Source organism: Lampetra planeri, unplaced genomic scaffold (assembly GCF_965212315.1).
Source record: "Lampetra planeri unplaced genomic scaffold, kcLamPlan1.2.h2 scaffold_1670, whole genome shotgun sequence".
Classification (NCBI taxonomy): Eukaryota; Metazoa; Chordata; class Hyperoartia; order Petromyzontiformes; family Petromyzontidae; genus Lampetra; species Lampetra planeri.
In genome coordinates, this window is record NW_027614403.1 from 5,749 (window position 1) to 26,816 (window position 21,068).

General features: G+C 43.4%; 3 protein-coding genes across 4 annotated transcripts; 1 reads left to right on the forward strand and 2 right to left on the reverse strand.

Moving 5' to 3' along the window:
• Positions 1-4,183: 4,183 nt before the first annotated feature.
• On the reverse strand, positions 4,184-16,110 carry LOC144739708 (protein argonaute-2). 2 transcript variants are annotated; one of them, XM_078622630.1, is made up of 19 exons: positions 16,094-16,110; positions 10,710-10,850; positions 10,495-10,615; positions 10,209-10,390; positions 9,914-10,050; positions 9,692-9,826; positions 9,504-9,591; positions 8,963-9,110; positions 8,768-8,887; positions 8,122-8,244; positions 7,904-8,037; positions 7,363-7,547; positions 6,582-6,741; positions 6,381-6,471; positions 5,980-6,174; positions 5,720-5,854; positions 5,305-5,406; positions 4,414-4,613; positions 4,184-4,292 (listed from the first exon to the last, which is right to left on the reverse strand). In XM_078622630.1, the coding sequence occupies exons 1-19, from the start codon at positions 16,096-16,098 to the stop codon at positions 4,184-4,186; spliced, it is 2,511 nt and encodes an 836-aa protein (XP_078478756.1). In that variant the 5' UTR covers positions 16,099-16,110. The 2 variants fall into 2 exon arrangements, with proteins under 2 accessions (XP_078478756.1, XP_078478755.1); XM_078622629.1 differs by lacking the exon at positions 16,094-16,110 and having other exon boundaries at positions 10,710-10,876.
• LOC144739709 (homeobox protein Dlx5a-like) lies at positions 15,046-16,366 on the forward strand. The gene is made up of 3 exons (XM_078622631.1): positions 15,046-15,403; positions 15,666-15,850; positions 16,052-16,366. Exons 1-3 carry the CDS (start codon positions 15,046-15,048, stop codon positions 16,364-16,366), a joined length of 858 nt encoding a protein of 285 aa, XP_078478757.1.
• Positions 16,367-18,614: 2,248 nt separating this feature from the next.
• LOC144739707 (homeobox protein DLX-6-like) lies at positions 18,615-20,667 on the reverse strand (the record flags this gene model as incomplete). The annotated part of the gene is made up of 3 exons (XM_078622627.1): positions 18,615-18,690; positions 20,136-20,338; positions 20,474-20,667. Coding segments are annotated over 3 exons (473 nt in total), but the record flags the coding sequence as incomplete, so codon positions are not given.
• Positions 20,668-21,068: the final 401 nt, after the last annotated feature.

Below are 21,068 nucleotides of genomic sequence, written 5' to 3' on the forward strand. Positions count from 1 at the left end.
TACTGATCATTTAGCTTATGATATGCCATTTAGTTTACAAACAGACACTTGGAGAACGTTCCGTGTCCTGGTTTTGGCCACACCAAACGACAGCCAAACTAAGGTGTATATGTGCATTTAATTTAAGTATCTGAGAAATGCATCTTCTAATTTCTGTTACGCTTCCTGTCACAGGTGGTTTGGGTGCTGCTAGGCACCCTGGGCACGAATACACTTGTCAAGTAGTGCCACATTCTTCCAGGCAGGTGCTTTCATTTGATTCACGCACATTCTTGATTTAGCTCATTATAAAAGAGATTTACGTGAAAAGCCTCTTCTGAATATTGATATGTATCATCTGGGGGAGGATTCTTTTAGCTTGATTATCGGCACACTTTGCAGTCTTCAACCATCCTCACGCTTTGGCATCACATCTCCAACAACGTCTAAATCATCAACGGATGAGCAGTTACTTCTGTCGGCCTCTTTTGCATAAAGCGTCTGTCCCCCTCACCACAGACACAAAGGCGACCCACCCAGCGCAACTACGCTTCACTCATGCATCACCATTTTTAAAGGCATTGGGATCATTACAAAAAAAAAACAAAAAAAAAAACAATGGATGCTGGTCGCTTCGTTATTTCCCAGCTCATCAGCCGGCAGAGCTATCTGCGCAATTCTTACTTTGAAAAGACCGCAAAAACAAAAGCTCCTTTCTGACCTGATGGAAAAAAAACAAACAAAAAAAACCAAAACTTGATGATTCTCGGTTAGTGCAAAGAACAACACTGTTGGAAAAGGAATGGGAAAAGCAATGCCATTCTCATGTGCTATTGTAAGGTGCTGATGTAGGTAATGTAAAACACAAACCCACCGTCACTACAAGTACATACCTGTCTCTCATGGAGGTTTTCAATTTGAACGGGAGAATGTGTGGAACGTGGGGAGACAAAGACCGTCCAATACAAACATGCCCACAGACAGACACACTTCGCACCAGAATCATCTCCAGCTCAAACACGGCATGCAAGCAGAGGTTAACTGCTATTTTACATCACTGTCTCTCTTTGACAGATAAATCTAAAGGCAGTTTGTTCCTTTTGAAAGACTAGAACCCTGATACAGATCTACCATTTCCTACTACACTCCTGGCAGCCGAGTGCCATGAATGACTCACACCTCCCTCCAGTACATGCCAACCGGCGTCTCTGACAAACAAGCGCTTCCACTACTCGCTAGCTGAGCTGCCGCCAGTGATATCAGTCTCCAGTGACGGCGAGATAGTACAATACAACCTGTGAGACACACTGAGCCTTCCCTTTGAGAGGCCGAGCATTAGTCCAGTAAGATAGGAGACGCTTGTGGCTGAATTACAAAGGCCTGTGGTAACATTTCTAAAGCACAAGCTCCAACAGACATCCAGGAAATCACCGTAAACCAGTCATACCATTCAAATCATGATCATATGTGGAAACGTGCAGTTCAAGGTGAAGTGATTCTGTTGTTTTACTCAGATCATCTCTTTCAGTCTAATTTGATATTTTCCAGACATGCTCTCTTTGCATGTGATTGTACTGACGACTGAAGTACCCCTATTTTGCCCGAATCAAGGATATGAATGTTGTTCAGTTCGGGTAGATTTAAAAAAAAGACTGTTTCATTGGTGCATAGAAAGAAAGAAAATGATTCGTAGAATTTGGTCATTCAGCTCAATCCTCTAAAACCCTACAGGACACAAGAAGACATTCTCTCTTAGCGTCATCAGAATGAGTATGACTATGATATACCACACAACTACATAAATGAGAGCGAGTTCGCCACCATGCATATCAAGCGTTTAAAACCTGCACAAACTCCAGACAACGCCAATTAGATGGATAGCAGGGTAATTATACAGAAATGGCCAGCAGTGTGATGTTACCATAACACTTTAACAGGTAACAAGAGGTAGAACACACGACCATTTCCATGCAATTACACCAGTGTCACACAATATGGCAGAGTCTCCTGTTACAATTGAGGAACACACATCTACGCAAACTCATACCCACATTCTGCATCAAAAGTGCATCCAAATTTACATGTTGTGAGACCAGCACCGATAAGAACAATATTGACATCATAACAGTAAATATCAAGTACGGAATTTTCAGAATGCCCCACAAACACAGTCAGTCGGATTTCTAGTTGCTTTACAGGTAAATAAGTAGAAAGGGTAACACAGCCAAAACGAGAAAAAGACCAAACATCGAACAAGTACAGAGACATGCGGACCGGTCTAGTAAGGATTTAAGGTGGTTTACAGTGATTTCTTTTTTTTCTAGCACCCAGAATCACGGGTCTCTTTGTGCTTTTGTGTCTTTGAATATTAATCATGAAAAGTTTATAATCTTGTTTGGCTAAGATTGTGTGTTACAAAGGATAGGCCCAATTCTCAAGCTATAAAATCGACATTACAAATGACCGTGTGTATATGTGTATATATACACACCAATGTACACACATATACACCTTGTTCTGGTAGAAAGGCATGAAGATGCCAAAGAGCACTATGAAACGAGACTAAATGCAACATGATAAAAAAGACTAACAACAAAAACACAGCCCTGATTATCTACCTATAAATGACCCTATTTCATGTGAGAAAACCCCCACTGCTAAATCTCTCGGTTAAAAATGATGCATAGTTAGAAAATAGAGACTAATCCCTTCCAATCGAGCCTATGAACATTCGCGAGCTTCACTTGGCAGTAGATGGGATGTAGGGACATTTCTCGCATTATTAGTAAGACTGTTAAAAGTCTTAAAGGCAAGAGAACGTTTGAATTTAAAATCTGTATACAAATTGTAACAGTGTACTTTTGGACTACATGTGGGCCTGCCATTAAAAAAGTTTCAGTCGTTTACTGAAAACTTGCTGAAAATACTGGGAACATTTCTATAGCATATAAAGACTCACAAAAGGGCATTTGCATAAAACTTTTGTGCGACAACTACTCTTGACTCCTGTAGCTAACGTCTGAGTCAATGAGTATTTTTCTTAAGCTGGGATTGAGATCAGTTAACTCTAAAATGTTGCAGCACACCATGGTACCAAATTCCTTGATATGGAAACAACACACAAATATCCTGTTCTGACAAAAAAAAAACACTCTCCTGCTGCTATATACAAGAAAAACATGGATTATGTGTCAGGAAGGAAAGAAAAAAAAAAACACGTCACAAACACCTAAATGTCTAAAACATGAGTCAGCTACATACATGTTAATTACAAAATGGTGGAAATTAAAATAGTATTCAAAGAGATAGGAAAAAAAATGTTCCCTATGTTGATTTCTACAATGTTTGTCTTACTACATGGCGGCTCAGAGCACATTAACAAGTTTGTTGGGAACCTGTCCCAATACACTATCGGCTTGAGAGTTGTTACTGGTACAACTTGATCAGTTTAAAACAGTGAAGAATAAAATGGCTGTTGTCTCAATCTGTGAGGACTCAAAGCCCTCCTCTAGATTAACGTCAAGTGTTGCTGCAAGGGTTTATCGCAATTGTCCCAGATTTGGCATAAAATGGTCCTCAGTGACAATCTAGGTCAATGGGTCAAATAATTCATAGCTTTACATAGAAATGACAGAGGTGGTCTCACAATGGCACTTTTATCAAGACCCTCAACATGTTAAGTACTTAAGTCCTGATTGACGTACCCATTTTGCTCAGTGCACGTTGCTTTGATTGGCTGATAAATGTTTGTCAAAGGAGCAAATTATTAGGCAAATAAAGTGAATGAGCTCCGCCATGTTTTGATGCTGCCTATGACAGAATAAAAACAGGAGAGAGGGGGTGGATAGGTTTCCTCTAACCCCCACCTCCCCAATATGACACTGCCTACAAATTCAGAAACGCTAGATTTCTACTCGCGATACATTTCCCTAGAAGAAATACACACTAAACGCACGACATGAAAACCCCCTTCCAGCTCAAACCCTAAGAAAGAGGGCATCGTTTTCATCAAGAGGTCTAAGCTAGGTGGTTTGGCTGGTCTGGAGTACAAGTGTAGACATACTGGGTAGCTGGCAGGTGAGTTAGTCAGGGCGACCATGACGTAAAAACCACTGTGACGCTATCTACAACTGACAGTGAGACAGCGAGGGGTAGTGTGTTCTACCAGTGGCGCCCAAGCTAACCTGGGGTTGTGTGCTCTCTCTCAGGCAAAGTACATAGTGCGCAGGGTGTCCTGGTGGATCTGAACAGCCTTAGCCAGGGCTTGGTGGTCGCGCCCGTTGCTTTGGCCTGATGTGTGACTGCCCTCAGCGCTGAAACACAGAAAACATTCTGGTGAACTCTGTCTCTGAGCTGTAATGAATTGAGGAGGGAGGAATCATGTGGTGCATGCGTGCACCATGCGTGTACACACAACTGACAGCAAATCCTTACCTGTCGTGCTCTTTATCCACCAAGTGATAGCGGGCACGAAAGGCTACCAAATGGGCATAGTAGGCTGGTGCTGGGATAGAAACTGAACGGGTGCAGCGTACATATGTGTGGCAGAGCTGGTATGTGAGGACCTGGAGTTCATCTGAAGAGAAGTGGTTGTCATCCCAGAGCACGTGGTAGTGAGACGGCCGGCTTGTACCCTGCAAGCAAAAAGCGGTGGTGTCAAGTCGCGCAAATTCCCAACAGTTTATCTCTCAACATCTGAACCATTCTAATAGAAATCAAATATTCACATGAGCAGCTCTAAGCGACACAGATGAGGAAAACCTCAGGCAGATACAAGGCTAAATGTGGATGACCTTTTGCCTCAACCAGTTGGGGTGAGAGTGACAGGGAGGGAGACAGTTGGTGTTTTTTCTAGGCCGACAGTAGCAAACATGAACTGCAACTATTGCCTTGCAGGTGCATACTTCACTTCTACTACGTCCTCTTCCCATTCCTTTTCAAGTACTTTGCTATGCTTATTCCTGTGACGATATTCCACTGAGAGACATGTTGTTCTCACTCAGCCTACTTTTCCCATCGGTCAGACAGAAAGCTTCACCACATAGCACACTAGCAGCAAAATCAATTAGCCTGTCTACTAGGAGACGTAAAGACAGCTAACCCTAACCCTGAGCAAACTAAATTACGGAACTTACCACAAAACACACCTTTGACAAAATCTGAAATTTGATCATGATCGTAAGTTGTTCTTTCAAAACCTTATGATGACACAGTGGATGCTGTATTTCTTTCTAACAGGGCAGAAGCCACTTTATCAGCCTGTTTTTTTTTTTTCAAACCCACATATTTAACCTCATTTCAAACTCATCTCCATTCAGCTCTTACCTGTATGCCAGCATGACTGCAAAGGTAGAAGTCAAATTCAGATGGGTGAGTGATTTTGGTGTCCACCGTGGTGCCTGCAGGAATGTTGCCACTCTTTCCAACCTGCAGGAATACAGCAAAAAGGGTTTCGGTTGTTGCAAACATTCTGTTTCTAGAGCACACACTTGGCATTTCTACTTAAATGTTTTAATTTCATTTGAATGTTTAAGCTTTACTGCACACAATGATGCATGTGCAGTCTTTTCATTCATTTGCTGAGTGGGGCAAAGTTTCTTTTTAGGTGTATAGTCCCATATGATGCTTCAAGCAGAGTGTGATCACACACACTAGCAGTAGTTACATGTGAATCACAAAAAAAACAAGGCCAATCTTGGATTCTATTTTCATAGAAATTAGTTACTCTCTTTGTACTGACCCTCTCGTTTCGGTCCATACAGAACAGTCTTGTGTGGTGTCTCTTTTGCACGACTACAAAGGTGATACCAGGCTGGTAGTCCTTCTCTAACTTGATGCAGGCCTCTCGGATTGCCAACAGCTCATGCTGGAGTACCTTCATGTACACAAGGCGAACGGTTAAAAGCAGCAGAAGAAGCGGTGGAGATACAAACCCGTTAATTACTGATAAAGTGAATTATGCTTCTTTTGAAACTGAGTTGTATCTGGTATGTGCATCACCTGGTTGAACTGTCCTTCTGAGATGCCATCGCGGTAGTAGATGATCCGGGTGGGCTTGAAACGTGTGGACTTGTAGAACTGGATGAGCAGCTCCCTCACCATGGTGGCCAGGTCCTGGATGATGTCCTGCCGGTGCTGCTGCACACGCACTGTGGCACAGTATCGACTGGGATGGGCGTCCATACTACCAACGACCTGAGTGGGAAAAATCAAAATATTGCACAATATGTCGAATCATATGGAAGCTTAAAGAATTGGAATTGTGCAAATCGTTTCTCAAGATGTTTCTGGTAACAATACATTTGTCGGCTGATAATTCTCCGGGGCTCACTGAGTGACTGTATTACAATTAAAAAGGGAGAGAGTCTGATGGTGGGTGACACTGTGTCAATTCATCTTACAGCAGCGATAGAAGGCTTCTTCCCATCTCCTGCAGGCGGATGAGTCACATCTGCACCAAGGAAGATCACAGGCTGCTGAAACACCAGTGGCCTGGGAAAAAAGATCACAAGTTAAAGCTTCAAATATTTGCTCAGTGTTAATGAACAAACACACAGATGACAAATGGGCCAGATGTCAGAGTGCTGTACTCCTCCACTAACCTGCCCTGTGGGAGGAGGATGTTGTTGACACCGCCGAGTTTGACGTTGATCTTCAGACAGAGGTTGGAGAGCGTCTGAGGTGTTGTTTTCTGAACATTCTTCACCTGTACACACTGTGTGGCCATGCCGAGAACTGTGTCTCCAACACGTTTCACCTCAGCTACAACACACAAAGACAATAGTTCATTGCAGATGATCCACAGTACTGATGTTTCTGCTCTGATGCTGTAGGCCACATGCAAACAGGTATGGTGACCCGTCAACATCCCTTTAGGATCGGGGCATCAATAGGGACTATAAAGTGTATGCAACATGTGTTAAATCCTTTGTTGTCTTGTTGGACTGAAGGGATTAGAAATATTATTGTGCGTCAAACAAACCGAACACATTGGGAGAACCCAGTGGTATTTTGGTCCTCGTTCAAAAACATGGCATTAAAACTTGCTGAGAAGTAGCAGACACATGACACCAGCTGTCACAAGAACAAATGGAAAAATATAAAATATGAATAGTCATTGACTGAGGAGCAGGATTCATTCACGTTCACACATGGTTATAATCAAAGTGATTTTATAGCAGAAAGGGACTACTGGTGTTAAATACTAGAGAAGTTTGATCCACAGAATCAGATGGACATTTGCAGCAGTTTAACACAAGTTTAATGACTTAACTCCACTGGATTTACGTGTAAATCTCCAGTTATTGGTATTGATATCGGTTATCCTTTCAGAAAAGAACTGTTTCTTCCTCACTGAATGACAGGAAGATAACATGTCCTCACCGTAAACAGGTGTTTTCCCGGGAAGGATGACAACAACCAGCTGGAGGCCCTGGTATGTGTACTTGAGGTGCCTGAACATGGGCTCCACACTGTCAGCACCCTGGGCGTACTTACAGAAGCACGGCTGACCCTGGATGGGCATCCCTGCATCCCGAGAGATCTTCCTGAGTTGATCTGTGAATGCTCTAAAACAGACGGTACGAACATGTTTCTTTACAGGTCAGTCTGTTTCATTTTGTTTCACTGAATTAGCTTTTATGTTTACCAAAAAATGCAGATTGCTACAATTACAAATGCAGTTCAAGAACAGTTAATGCCCATTCTGGGTACATCAGAGACCTGTAACATGTCACATCTTCAGCATCTCATTAGACTTCCAAGTAGCCCCAATCTGTTTTTTTCAAATATTTTTTAATATTATATTTCAGAAAGTCAGACTTAATGACTGTATTCTTGTATCGGTAAAAAGGCACCAAAGAAACCTTGCCGCACATTAGCATGAAATAAATGTGCAGTAAAAAGCACCATGTGTCTGACTTACTTGAGCAGGAGTTCAGTGCACTGTCTCTGAGGAGCAAAGCAGGCGATGGCCCAAACTTTGATCTCAATGCCAGTGTGGAACTGCTTGTTCCGCATGTCCCAGACTCCCTGGATTGGTGTAGCGATTGCTTTGTTCTGAGAATGAAAGCATCCTTCTTAGCAACAGTCAGTGGACACAACATCGACAAAGTTCTGACAAGGACGTTTACTCCGACGTACCCTCCCTCCATACAGAATGGAAGGTGCTTGTAGAACACGGCCATTCACTTCCGTCATCTCGTCCCTCACCATCACCCCAAACTCACGAACGTATGGGTCAGTGTTGAAGTTGGCACTTCTCATCTGCAATAACGTGTTAGTGAAAGATGAGTCACTATCCAACATGTCCGCTCATCCTGTGGAACATGAAATTATAGGCTACGCCTTTTTTATGCTTGTCGAGGGAGGAAGAAGTCAGAACTTGATGCATTTAGTTCTTCTTACATGTCTATGATAATTGTCCACTACCAAGTCCCTCTTGGTAAAATTGTCAGAGGGTTGTTGTGGCATTCAATCCATTTCACAGGTACCCTCCCACAGCACGTTCAGCAAACAACAGGTCCAGTCCTTGACTGGCTTGAGAACATTCTTCTTATCTCTCCTTCCCAATCGTCTCAAACTGCTACAGTGCCTCTTTGGTTTTGTTCTCAGGACAATCGAGGAGTGAAACTTTTGTATTTGCATTTATTCCTGACCGATATCAGGTGACTACAAAGATCACAAAGATGATACAATTTTCTGGAACTGGAATCTTCTAAAGTAGGTGTCAAAGTTGTGTCACAGCTTTGTGCTATGTTTCTAAATTCAGTAAATATATGTCACTCACCAGCTTACTAATCTCATCCTGACGGTCTGGTGCTGAGCGGGCTGTAGCACGGATCATAGTGGAGGTCTGATTGTCAGTCAGCTTTTTGATACAGCGCTGTCCTGCCACTATGTTACACACCTGGATGGACATGGACCAAAGTGTTAGAGACAATCGATCACAAAACGTAAGAGAGGAAACATGGTGAGTGCTTACCTCCAGAGGTAGGTAGGTGTGCTTCTGCTCCTGTCCCACCTGTAGGCATGGTAGGTGGGGGTATCGCAGAATGAGCTTGTACTTGTCTTTGAAGTACTGTGCTACTGTGCATTCAATAGTTTGGCCATTCTCCTGCTGCAGGGGGAACCTGTGCGACACAAACCATACTTCTCATTCACAGACTGCAGTTTACAACAGGACTGAAAATCACAAACTTTCCCCACAATAATGCTGCACACTCACTATGCCAATTTAATATTTTCCATTTGCAGGCTTCTCAACAGCAGATGAATTTTACACCCCACTTTTATTAGTACTACTAAGTATCATCAAGGAAAAGTCCCTAGACACTTTGGACCACGGGAAGTATTGTGTTGAATAGAAAATCTGATGCATGTGTCTGATGTTTAGTTAACAAAGCAAAAATTTGATATCAAAGGTAAGTATTCATTTTCAAAGTATTCAAGTATCAAGTATTTTTAAAGTATTCAAAGTATCAAAGTATTAATTTTTTTCAAGAGAAATGAAGGATTATTCCCACGTTTGATGGCTGGCTGGTCTTCTGGTTACATTGCACACTCTGTACTTCCTCTTCATTTGCCCACAATGAGTTATCTCCACTTTCAAGCCTGGAGGGGGAATAACAAAAAGAAAATAAGGAATAGCAATCAAGTGATTGAAACATATAAAGATCACAACAACAAAGAGGGCAGACCTAAAAACACATACCTTTGATTTCCTTGGTGAACTTCACTCTTTGAGAGTCGGTTAAGGGCTTTTGTTGTTCTTCAATGCTTTTGAAATCCAAGACCTCACACATGAACTCAATCACAGGCTGGGCTTTGTAGAAGGCAGTGGCAGAAACTGCAAAGCAAAACTTTGAATTAAAAAAACACATTCTTGTAGAAAAGCACTACAGGAAGCCTTTTTATAAATAGCTGCAAAAATTACCATCGATGTTGAGCATCATTTTCCAGAGCGAAGGTCTGACAGACTGGTGGAAGCCAAACCACACTTCTCTGCCCCCTCCGAGGGGGTTTGAACACCCCTCAGAGGGAGTGAAGAAAGAGCGGCCCACTGGAGTATACCTGTATGTCGTACAATCCCATCAGTACGTCCTTATTAGCAGAATCTCAGAAAGGGTGATGGATACTTTACTATATCGGAATGATACCCAACACTGAGTATCACAGTGACACAGTTGAATAATGAAATAAGCCATCACCATGTGCAATATCACGCCTACCTCATAGAGGGCAAATGTCTCATGACCACATCCAATGCTTGGATGGTCTCAAAGGGGACGCTCGGGAGCCGTCCTGATAGTGCCTCGTGCAGAGCTTGCAGACTAACGCAGGACACCCACTTGATGGACACTTTAAAGCTGCGGTCCTTGCCTTCACCAGGAATGGTCACCTCGAGCTCCACCTGGGACATTGATGGGCAAAAATAAGCATTATACCATATTTTCTCACACGCTAACATTGCTTTTATCTATGTTGAGACATATAATTGTTGCATGTTATACATACTTTGTCTCTGCCGATGGGCAGGGGCATGGCAGTGTACAGATTCTTCCGCCCGTCATACACTGGCTTCCGATCACCAAAGATCTGTGTTTTAAAGTGCTGGACCATGTGCTCCACAATTTCACTGAAAAGCAAAATGATACAGACAAGTAGTAATCATTGGACAATGAGCCACTAATCTACCCAAGAGCCCAAGGCTGCAGATGAATTACACATACCGATTGACCCTCCTGGGACATTTCTCAGGCTTGATGTCAATGTCATAATGGTAGACCTCTAGTTTGGGGATTTCCATCTCAAAGAAGTTGGCCTGTAGTTTGATTGTCCTGCCCATGGTGCCAAAATCCGGTCGTGATGGTGGCTTGAACACATATTCTGGCACTGGGGAAGATGGCGGGTCTAAACAAGAAAACCACAAAAAGGCACAATCATTTTACAAACACCAGACAGTTCGGATTATTGTTTTTATTATTTTAGAAAAGAATGCATGAGATTTTTTTCCAGGCATGAATCAGGGTGGTGGAACTGTTTTAATCACCAGCCTCTGACATGATTCTGATGCTTCCATGTCAGAGCAGAGTTTTTTTTTAGATGCTCTCAATTCTTTGCATTATCCTGACCAAGAAGTACTTGGGTGTCATCATCAAATTATATGCTGCATCTGCTTTAGACTGAGTAATAAACCTGACAGCGCTCACACAATGGATCTGCAGAAACTCACAAGACAACACATATTTACAAATCACCTGAAAAGTCACAACCATTACACATGTCACAGTATAGTGAATAAGACAGTTCAAATTGCCCTACCATTAAGATATCTAAATGTGGTGTATTGTGAAAGAAATTTACTGTCTACAACACCATTCAAAGTCCTTACCTAGAAGACCATAACTACAATAAACCAGCACTGGGACCAGCTTTTGGCCTAAAAGCCTGAATATGGGAGAAACCTTACCAGAACTTGCTGACCCAGAAGAACGGGGTCCCTCAAGCATCTCGGCAGCTGCAGAGGACCAAAAATTACACATTACAACTTAAACTTCATCTCACACACACTTAAAAAAATAAGAAGATGTGCCGAAAGCCCACATTTGTGTGACTTTCTACTGGTCAGAAATCGGTTAACCCATGTATATTCTTACATTATCCCTTTTTGCTGCTACTCCTTACTGTTTAAAAACACTTTCTACCTTTATTTCTTTGTGTCTTGATCTCTTATCGCCTCTGCAAAGCCATGTCTATATCCAAGGGCAACTTCTTCTTTTTCTCTTATCAATATGCTTGCAGAAGGGATCGAGCAAGCTGGCTATCTTAGCTGGCTGGAACCGCCCTTTCTCAAGGAAGCAGCCTTGTGCTGCAAGTCAGACTTTATTTTGAAGAATTATTTACGACATACAACACAGAAACCATAAATAATATTTCTTGTAAACTAAAGTCAATTGAAAGTCTGCATTTGCGACAAATGTTTAATACAGGGTTGATTTAATTACTATTACGCATCATATAATCGTAAGAATGAGCTTAGAATTTTTAATAACTATTACTTGATATAAGTGAGTCAGTGCTTTTATAAGTATTCAAATTAACAAAGTTGGTTCCTCGTGTATCTAATACTATAGATAACAACATGGGTGAAAACATTTATTGGACAATACAAAGGCAGTAAGTCTTGTAGGCAAACACTTGAAAGTTTCTGTTAAATTGCACACTGCAAACTATGGCTAAGATTGTGAATGAGATTAGATAGCATGGTCGGCCGCTACATATTTATCTAAGGACGTATTTAACTCGGTATCCTGTCGAAAGAATGTATTGATGTAGATAACGATATTCTGACGCTAGCATATTCATAAATAGATCGTAGACCGCTTTATAAAATCTCCTCGTCGGGCTCACTACAAGTTTTTGGAACGAGGTCCCCTCGAAGCTAACTTGGCTAACAGGAGATTGTTGTTGCATGCTATGTTAGCTAAGCTCGCCTCATTTATTAATGCCGCCACTTACGACTGGATCAGAAACATGTTCTTAATCTGTGGATTTGCTTTGGTTTAAACCTGCTAACTGTACCTCGATAAATAAAGCAAATTAATCGGTTTCACAGATAGTCCGCCCAATATGAAAGCAAAATGCGGCAAGTAGTGTGTTGATTTTTTGCTAGCTTCACTTAGCTGCGGCTAGTGTTAGCTAGCTTCAGCACTTACCTCCAGTAGAGGAATACATTTTGTCGACTTTTAAACGTGTCTCGTGGACGTAGAAATACTCCACTTTGTAAATGCTAAATTCCACCGGAACTCATGCGTAGTAAAGTAATAATATGTACAAAAGCGAGGGAAGCCCGGTTCAGAAATAAAGATATTCAGTTAGCCAAGTGGTAAATATTTGGAGTCGCTCATCCTCAGAACGGCCCCATCCCCCCAACACACAAAACGGGAGCCGAGAGAAAAGATGCTTCCTCTTCTTTGGTTTAATGGAAGGCGGTATCGAACGCCTGGGGTGCAACAGCGCCACCCACTATGTTGGAGTCTTGGTAAAGTGTATGTTCTGCATGCTACTACATCTACTGTACAGTATATCTATATCTACTACTATAGCTGAATCATATTATTTTATCTTTATACTTTTTCCCTTATTTCAATATGTCAACTTGCATTTTTAAAATTTTATATGTAGGTGGTGGGGGTGGGTGTAACACTATTAAATGGGGCAGTAATTAAGACGTATTCTGAACAGGCTGGTGTACAGACAGCGGCGAATCGCTGGTCCTCATGGGCAAAAAGCCGGTGACTGCGAGTTGTTTGCTTTGCGCAGCATTTCTCAGTGTGTGTGTCCAACAGTTTCCAGTGTTGCGTTGTCGTGTGCCAACTGGTTGTACTGCAAGTAGGTTAGCGTACTGTATGTGGTGTGTGAGTGCTCACACACAAGAGACCCAACCGGTAAAATGAACCCATCTGTACCTTTCCTCGTTTGTGTGCTTAACCTGCAAGCTGATGGAGGCTTGACGCATTAGTTTGTTTGCCGTGCGGTGAACGGTGTCATAAGCTCTTGTTTGACTTGTTTGAATCTTAAATACCAAGGGTGATGTGTCAAGGTGTGATTCACATTTGTTGTTTCTCTCTCCTCTCGCTAAAACTCTACCACGTTGCAGAATGTGAGGAGGAAGCTGAGACGCATTGTCACTTGTGAGATCTCTGCTCTTAAAACTTTTTATCTTTTCATAAGCCACTTGTACCAAAGTAAAAACTTTATTATACTTCACGAGTCCTGCCTCATACGTACTGCGGGGTTACATTATCAAAGAAACTCACAAACATGTAATAGTTTCCATACTTCGAAATGCCCCTTCAGTTTTCTGTAGAATAACTACTGTATTAATGCGTTCCATGTATCATTTGTTGCATATAATTCTACTGCTTGAATATTTATTATTATTATTATTATTATTATTAGATTTTTGGTTGATGTACACGTGTCACATAACCTAATTTCATCAACCAAGTTGATTCAGAAAAAATCGAAATGAATTTCATGACGATATTGGCCGGATCTATGAACATATGACCCATAATGTGTCACTCCGCGCCGATTATCGGTGCAGCTTGACGTTGGCGACAAGTGTGAGAACCGAGTGGTGCTGGTTTGTCTGATAAACCAACTCCATCCGTTTTTGAGCAGCAGGAGTTTTACTGAAGACACTTTTCCTCCAGTTTGGACGGATGCTATTTGACTGATTTTGGTACAGTTACTTAATATGGCCACTGTTCGGCGCTGTTTACCACTGAATGTGGTATTCAACGGTCGTGTTATAGGGAGTGTTAATACGACACGGTGAATGTTAATTACCCATTTGGGGAAAATGTTCAGTTTTGATTCATAGTAAAGGAGCTAAAGTATAAAAGTGGTAAATGTCAATCTTCAAATATGGAATGAAGTTTATGTATAAAGCTCATTTAAAAAAATATATTTCATCATGCAGCGTTCAAATAAAATACTTCACTAAAAATTGACCACTGAGGTTAACTGAATCACGTATTCGGTTTTTACTGACACATTATTTCCTGCCGTCCGACTATTTACGTTCAGATTAATCTCGAGTGCATGTGAATAAGACTCATAAATGAAGAATCATAACACAATCGCAATGATCTTTCGGTAGTATATCAACAGAGGTCCTTTGAAAAAAAAAAACGTTTTATTGAAGAAAAACGTCGATTTGCGAGATGGCCTCCACATACATTGCACACATTGCTTCATTAAAACGGAAGAAAGCAGTCGCATATCCCGGGTGGTTTCCCCCCTATAGGAGTGTTGGCAGAGTGAATTGGGTGTAGCTGTGTCTGTGTGCGTCTTGGCCAATGGAACCAGATCCTCCCTGCAGTGCGTAAGAGCGCGCTGTAGGATTTAACCAAGTCTTTGCTGCGGGGCTGGCTGCAGTCTTCACCAGAGCCCGACGGCCTGAGAGCGTTTCCACCATGCTAGTGTAGTTTTCCCACCACTCTGGAGTTAGACTGCCTTGGCTTTACGAAATTATTCCTAGCGTTCCCCTCTCGAGGTATGACTGGAGTATTTGACCGGAGGATCCACAGTGTGAAACCCGCAGATTTCCAGAGCTCTTTTCAACTCTCCACCATGCACCATCCGTCTCAGGAATCTCCTACTTTACCCGAGTCCACCGCCACGGATTCTGGCTACTACAGCCCCGCCGCTGGAGTTACGCACGGTTACTGCTCGCCCAGTTCCAGCTCGTATGGAAAGCCTCTCAACGCGTACCAGTACCAGTACCCAGGTGTCAATGGATCCGCTGGAAATTACTCGACAAAATCCTACACTGACTACAGCTCGTTTTCGACGCCCTCCTACCACCAGTATGCTGGGAGCTACAGCAGAGCGCAAGCCCAGCCGAGTCCACAGGGTACGGGCACCTTCTTTCACTCTCTCACTGTTAGATTGTTTCGATTATTTTCAATATGTATGACTACAGTCATCAGCTATGAATATATACGGCATCTGAAGTTAAAAAACTGACATTATGTGGTTTCATTTTTTTTCCTCGTTATTTTATCCGACTGGAATTTTGACTTAAAATTGGATTTTCGTGTGATTTAACCTGAAGCCTGAAGTTACCAGCCAGAGACAATCGGCACTAATACTCATTGTTCTGGTTATTTAAACAGAAAAAGAGATTCCGGAGCCGGAGGTGAGGATGGTGAACGGCAAGCCGAAGAAAGTGAGAAAACCCCGGACAATCTACTCCAGCTTCCAGCTGGCCGCCCTGCAGAGGCGCTTTCAGAACACACAGTACTTGGCGCTGCCGGAGAGAGCCGAGCTGGCTGCTTCTCTGGGGCTCACGCAAACCCAGGTGAGTGTCTTTCATTTAAACCGTGCTCAGTCTAATTTTCAGATGTCGACGAATTAATGTTTGAAATATTATGGGTGCATTTTAATTCACATCAAAAGGAGTCTCTTTTTTTGGATGCGCAACGACGCACCGTGCGTTTTGTCTATATTCCTGTGAAGTCACGTGTATAAGCATTAATAGTAATTTCCTGCCTTTCCCCAGGTCAAAATCTGGTTCCAGAACCGGAGGTCAAAAATGAAGAAGATCATGAAAAACGGCGAGCTTCCACCAGAGCACAGCCCCAGCTCCAGCGACCCCATGGCGTGCAACTCCCCACAGTCTCCGGCCGTTTGGGACACACACGGGCCCTCCAGGCCGCACAGCCTACAGCCACAAAACATCAACACGACGCCCTCTAACTTTTTGGAAAGCTCGGGGTCCTGGTACGCGTCGGCCGGCAGCTCGGTGGCCTCCCACCTCCAGACCCCCAACTCGATACAGCACTCGTTGGCTCTCGGAGCGGGGACGTTATATTGAGAAGCCTGTTGTTCATTTCAAATATTTTTTTCCTTCTATGGGACTCGTGTTCACATTTCAGGGGAATATGCAATGTATTTGATGACAGTCATAGAAGAAACGTGTAAAATGTGTAAATGTGTGCATGTAATTTATTGCATTTTTGTAAGACTATTAAACGTTTAAATGGACAATGGAACTTTGGAACCTCCGGCCTCTGCAGTCTCTTGTTATTTAAGCCGCATATTTACTCTGAAAATCTCTGCAGACTCATAAATAATATTTTTGAGCCTCAAGGGACTTTTAAGCCTGCAAATCACAGCTACTCACAAGATCCATTCAGAAAATGTTGTAAATATAACATTTGTTTTTTGTTTTTTTTTTCGGCCGGATTCATTCCGTAATTGTTTCCTCTTATTTTCTGTCTTGTGAGAAAATTGCCAAGTATATAAAAATGAAAAATATCGTTTTTAAAGACACACTTGCCAGTTCCCTTCTTTAAACATCAGTGTTCAATTATTGAGGGAAACGATCAATTCTTTTAGCCACACACTGGTCTTCTTTTTTTTTTTTTTTTTTTTTAAACGTGGGTGCTCCAGAGAACCTCAACTGCAAAACTCTGTGTGAACGCATCTTATATTTTGGGATTTAAAACACATCTTCACCAGATGAAGATCTTGATCTATCTATTCCTTTTTATTAGTTTTGAATTGTTCCAACGCTTCACATGCACCTCAGTCAGGAGGCTGATGGGTTGCATCAGTTTCCTGCAGCCTGTTGCAGCAGCAGACAGTCTGCAGTCTCCCTCTTTGTGTCCCCTACAATTAGCCGCTTTGAGTGGCAGAGAGGAGGCGAGGGGGGCGGCACGGAGATCTGAGACAATCCGCATTCCTGTGGGGGTAGACCGGCTCCAGAGCTCTGCCACTCCCGGCCGCAGCCCACCTTCCGGGTAACATAAAAAAGAAAGAAAAATCCTCCACAGTTCCACCATGTTATTAGCAGTCAGTAATACCACCGCTGCCACTGCAAAACCGCTAAACAAACCGTGACACTGCGAGACACAGTGGAGGATCTGAAATGGATCTAATTGAATTTGCTCGACCATAATGCAAAATAATATAAGTGTTTTGTTTTGTGGGTTGTTGTTTTTTGTTTTTTTGTTGTTAGCATGATGCACCTCCCTTTTCTTCTCCTCCTCCTCATACGAACACAGGGGTGCATCTGACCCACACTGACCCATGCGTGTCACCGTTTCCACCTGACACACTATCCTTGTATCCTGATTGCAGCCTACCGAAATCACGCACACGCATGCGCGCGCACACACACACACACCAGAGCACGCTCTTGTACGTAAATGTGCTCTGCGTGTTGGTGCGTGGTGCCAAACTTTCTCCTGCTGGGAGCTAAATGGAACGGTCCCAGAGCGCGTGGGTCACCATAGATTCACTAATTGCGCATACACGCGCATTCGTGTGTCTCGCCCCACCTCACACCTATGTGTGTTTACGCACAGTAGTGTATGCCTCGCACTCTCTCACACACACACACACGCTAGTGGTGCCATTATATCGAGAGCCCCCGTTTATTTCCAACCGAACATTTTCCACTCAGCCAGTTTCCCCCGTTTTGCAAACCGAGTGAAAATGATGACAGTTAGTTTTACTGGACAGCCTCAACTGTAACACTCCACAATAATTATTCTGCAGGATTAGGGCCCTATTATCATAATCTGGACATTGACAATTACCTATAATTTGCAAAGATGCGCTTGGTTCTTGATTGCAGAGGGGCTTTTTTTTTTTTTTTTCAAACTCACCATCACTAAACAGTGACAGTAATAACAGCTAATTTTGCAGGCAATATATAAGAGCTTACCGGGGTGTGCAAACACTTTCCCACCTGGATTTGCTTATTCAACCACCGGCGGTGAAAGCGTGCAGAGCTTGTTTGGGGTTTATTGGGAAGCGGATGAAGGTAGGATGTGTCTCTGATTCTCTCTCCCGTTCCGTGGCTACAGTCAGTCAGAGGTGGCAGCGGCTGCTACGGAGGCACAGGGACACTGGATTTTTAACAGAGAAATTCTAAAAGAAAGAAAAATATTTGTAGTATATGTGGACGCTGCGTTTCTAATTCGGGGGTGTGTTGCTTTAGGAGGATGAGGAGTCTTTCCAGGTGCTTTTATGTAAGAAGGATGGCGGAGTGTGCCCCCCCCCCCCCCCACACACACACCCTCATCACCCCTTCCTTCCATCCATCCATCCATCAATCAATCCAGCCATGTTCGCATGAAGGTGTAGCCTGCAGGGTGCTCCTCGGTGTTGGTGTTTGCCGGTTCGGGCTCCCTGCTCGCGGATCAGACACAGATCAGACGCACATGAGCTGAGGAGCCACGGGGCCCCCAGTCTGCGGGCCCAGGTAGGCTGAATGTGCGCCAGTGGGACATCCGCAGACATGACAGCTGCATGAAGCTTTTCAGCGGCGTAATTTCAGATAATATCCCGAGCGCTCACTCTTCTCAGCAATTTGTATATGAATAACCGAATAATTTCCCCTTTTGTTCCATCTGTGCTACCTCAAAACCAAAATAAAGATGCCTTTTAGTATTAAAAGTGGTAGAAAATTACAGGTAATTATCTTTGACGGTAAAAACGCTGTAATCAGCGGGCTACATCAAAAATTACCCTAATTATGCCTGCATTTATGAGAAAGGAGGAAAAAAAAAAGCCTCACTTGGATAAAAACCCACAAATTGTCCCAAATATCTCCTTCATATTGAACGCCACTGCAGCTGGCTGCTTTGTTCAGCATCGATCCCGCGGAGCTTGGCATTTAACGGCCTGCATTAGGACGGAGAGAAGGGAGAAAACATTTTGTCAATACTTCTAATAATTGAGGGTGAAATGACAAGATCAGCTGGACCTGGAGCAAATGTCTTTCGAGGTGAATGTAGACAGCAGCGGCGCAGGGTAAGTTAATTTCCTCTGGTGTTCACTAAATGTGCCGCATTGTGCATCAGCCTCTTTGGGGTTTATTTAAAATGGATTAAATGGGCTTTTTAGCATCTTCACGTTGTCTGTATCAGCCCCATACACACCCCGATGAAGAGGAAGAGGCCTCTTTTAATGTCATGTTGGCTCAATATGGATCTTTAAAAGATTTTTTTTTTTAAAAACAAACAAAAAAAACACATACAACAGCAGGCGTCTGCTTTGAGTCACTGTTTACTCAATCTGACAAAACATAAAAAGAGTATGTACAACTAAAATCGTGGATTGTATTTACAGACAGACAATTTGCTTGGGTTTTGCATGTTGGAGAAACAACCAAAGAGACAGTCAGGAGTCCATCATGGCAGCAGCAAAAATAAAATAAAATAAAATAAAACAGAGGTTGTGGGCGCTGAGCATTGGAAGCAGTCTTTGCCCAAAGTGGCTGAAATGTCATTGGTAATATTTGGTATGTTAACGTTAAGATGTGGACGTGGATGGATGGATGGAGCATAACAAATGTACGGCCCACTGAACAGCCATGTACGCATGAAAAAAAAAACCCCAAAATAAAACAAAAAAACAAAAACCGGTTAGTTCCCTTGCGTCGATGCACGCGCCGCCTGGCTGCGTCTGGGGGTGAGGGGGGGGGGGCAGCGGAGACTGGTCTCCCCTCCAGCATCAGGTCTGTGCACTGACTCAAACTGCTGCTTGGCGGAGTTCCGGAGGCCTCCAGGCAGCTCGGTGCTCCCTGCCTCCTCCTCTATCTCTGCATTGAATCTTGGTGTGGGGATGAGTACCAGTGAGAGTAGCCCGGCATGTAGGTGTTGGTCGCCATGTTTACTCCTTTGGACGAGGCCGACACGTCCCAGATTGGGGGGATGGTGGGGGATCGCGGGGAGAGGGACATGGAGACCGGGATAGGGTCGCTGTCATGAGGGTTGCCGCCTTGCTTCAGCAGCTTCTTGAACTTTGACCTCTTATTCTGGAACCAAATCTTCACCTGCGGGCGATGAGAGGGAGCAATTAGAGGACTGGAGACACAGAACTACCAGCGACCTGCTGCTGGCCCAGTAAATCTACTTCAATCGAACTTTAAATAGCGCGATGTTTTTCGAGATGTGACTTCCGGCGGTACCTGTGTTTGTGTGAGTCCCAGAGAGGCCGCCAGCTCGGCTCGCTCCGGTAAAGCGAGGTACTGTGTCTGCTGGAAACGGTGATTCAGTGCTTGCAGCTGCAAACTGGAATAAATTGTCCGAGGTTTGCGTATCTTCTTGCCTTTCCCGTTAAAACGAATTTCCCCGTTTTCAATCACCGTTGTTTTCTGCTGCTCTGCAACAAAAAGAAGCAATGTTATTTATTATTCAAAACTGGGGGTGGGTGGTGTTGGGGGGGGGGGGGGGGGGTCGAAAACGAGACGAAAACGCGTCAAAGCAGCTGGAATATTCTGAGGCTGATCACAAAACTGGACTGTGAAACTGTGTGAAATGAAGGGACACGAATCAGGCCGACAAACGTTGGTATCTGGTGGTTCCTCTGCGCGCCGCCGCGGCAGCAGCAGCAGCAGCCCCTCTTGTCATATTTCGGATATTGCTGGTAATGACACGTCAATTAAATGCTAATTACAACATCGAAGGCGTGCGGGCTGCCTAATTTCCACGAGTAGCTGCTGAGGATTTCACGGTCGTGAGGATCACACCCCGAGCAGTCGTGCAGTTGGTGGGGATGGTGGT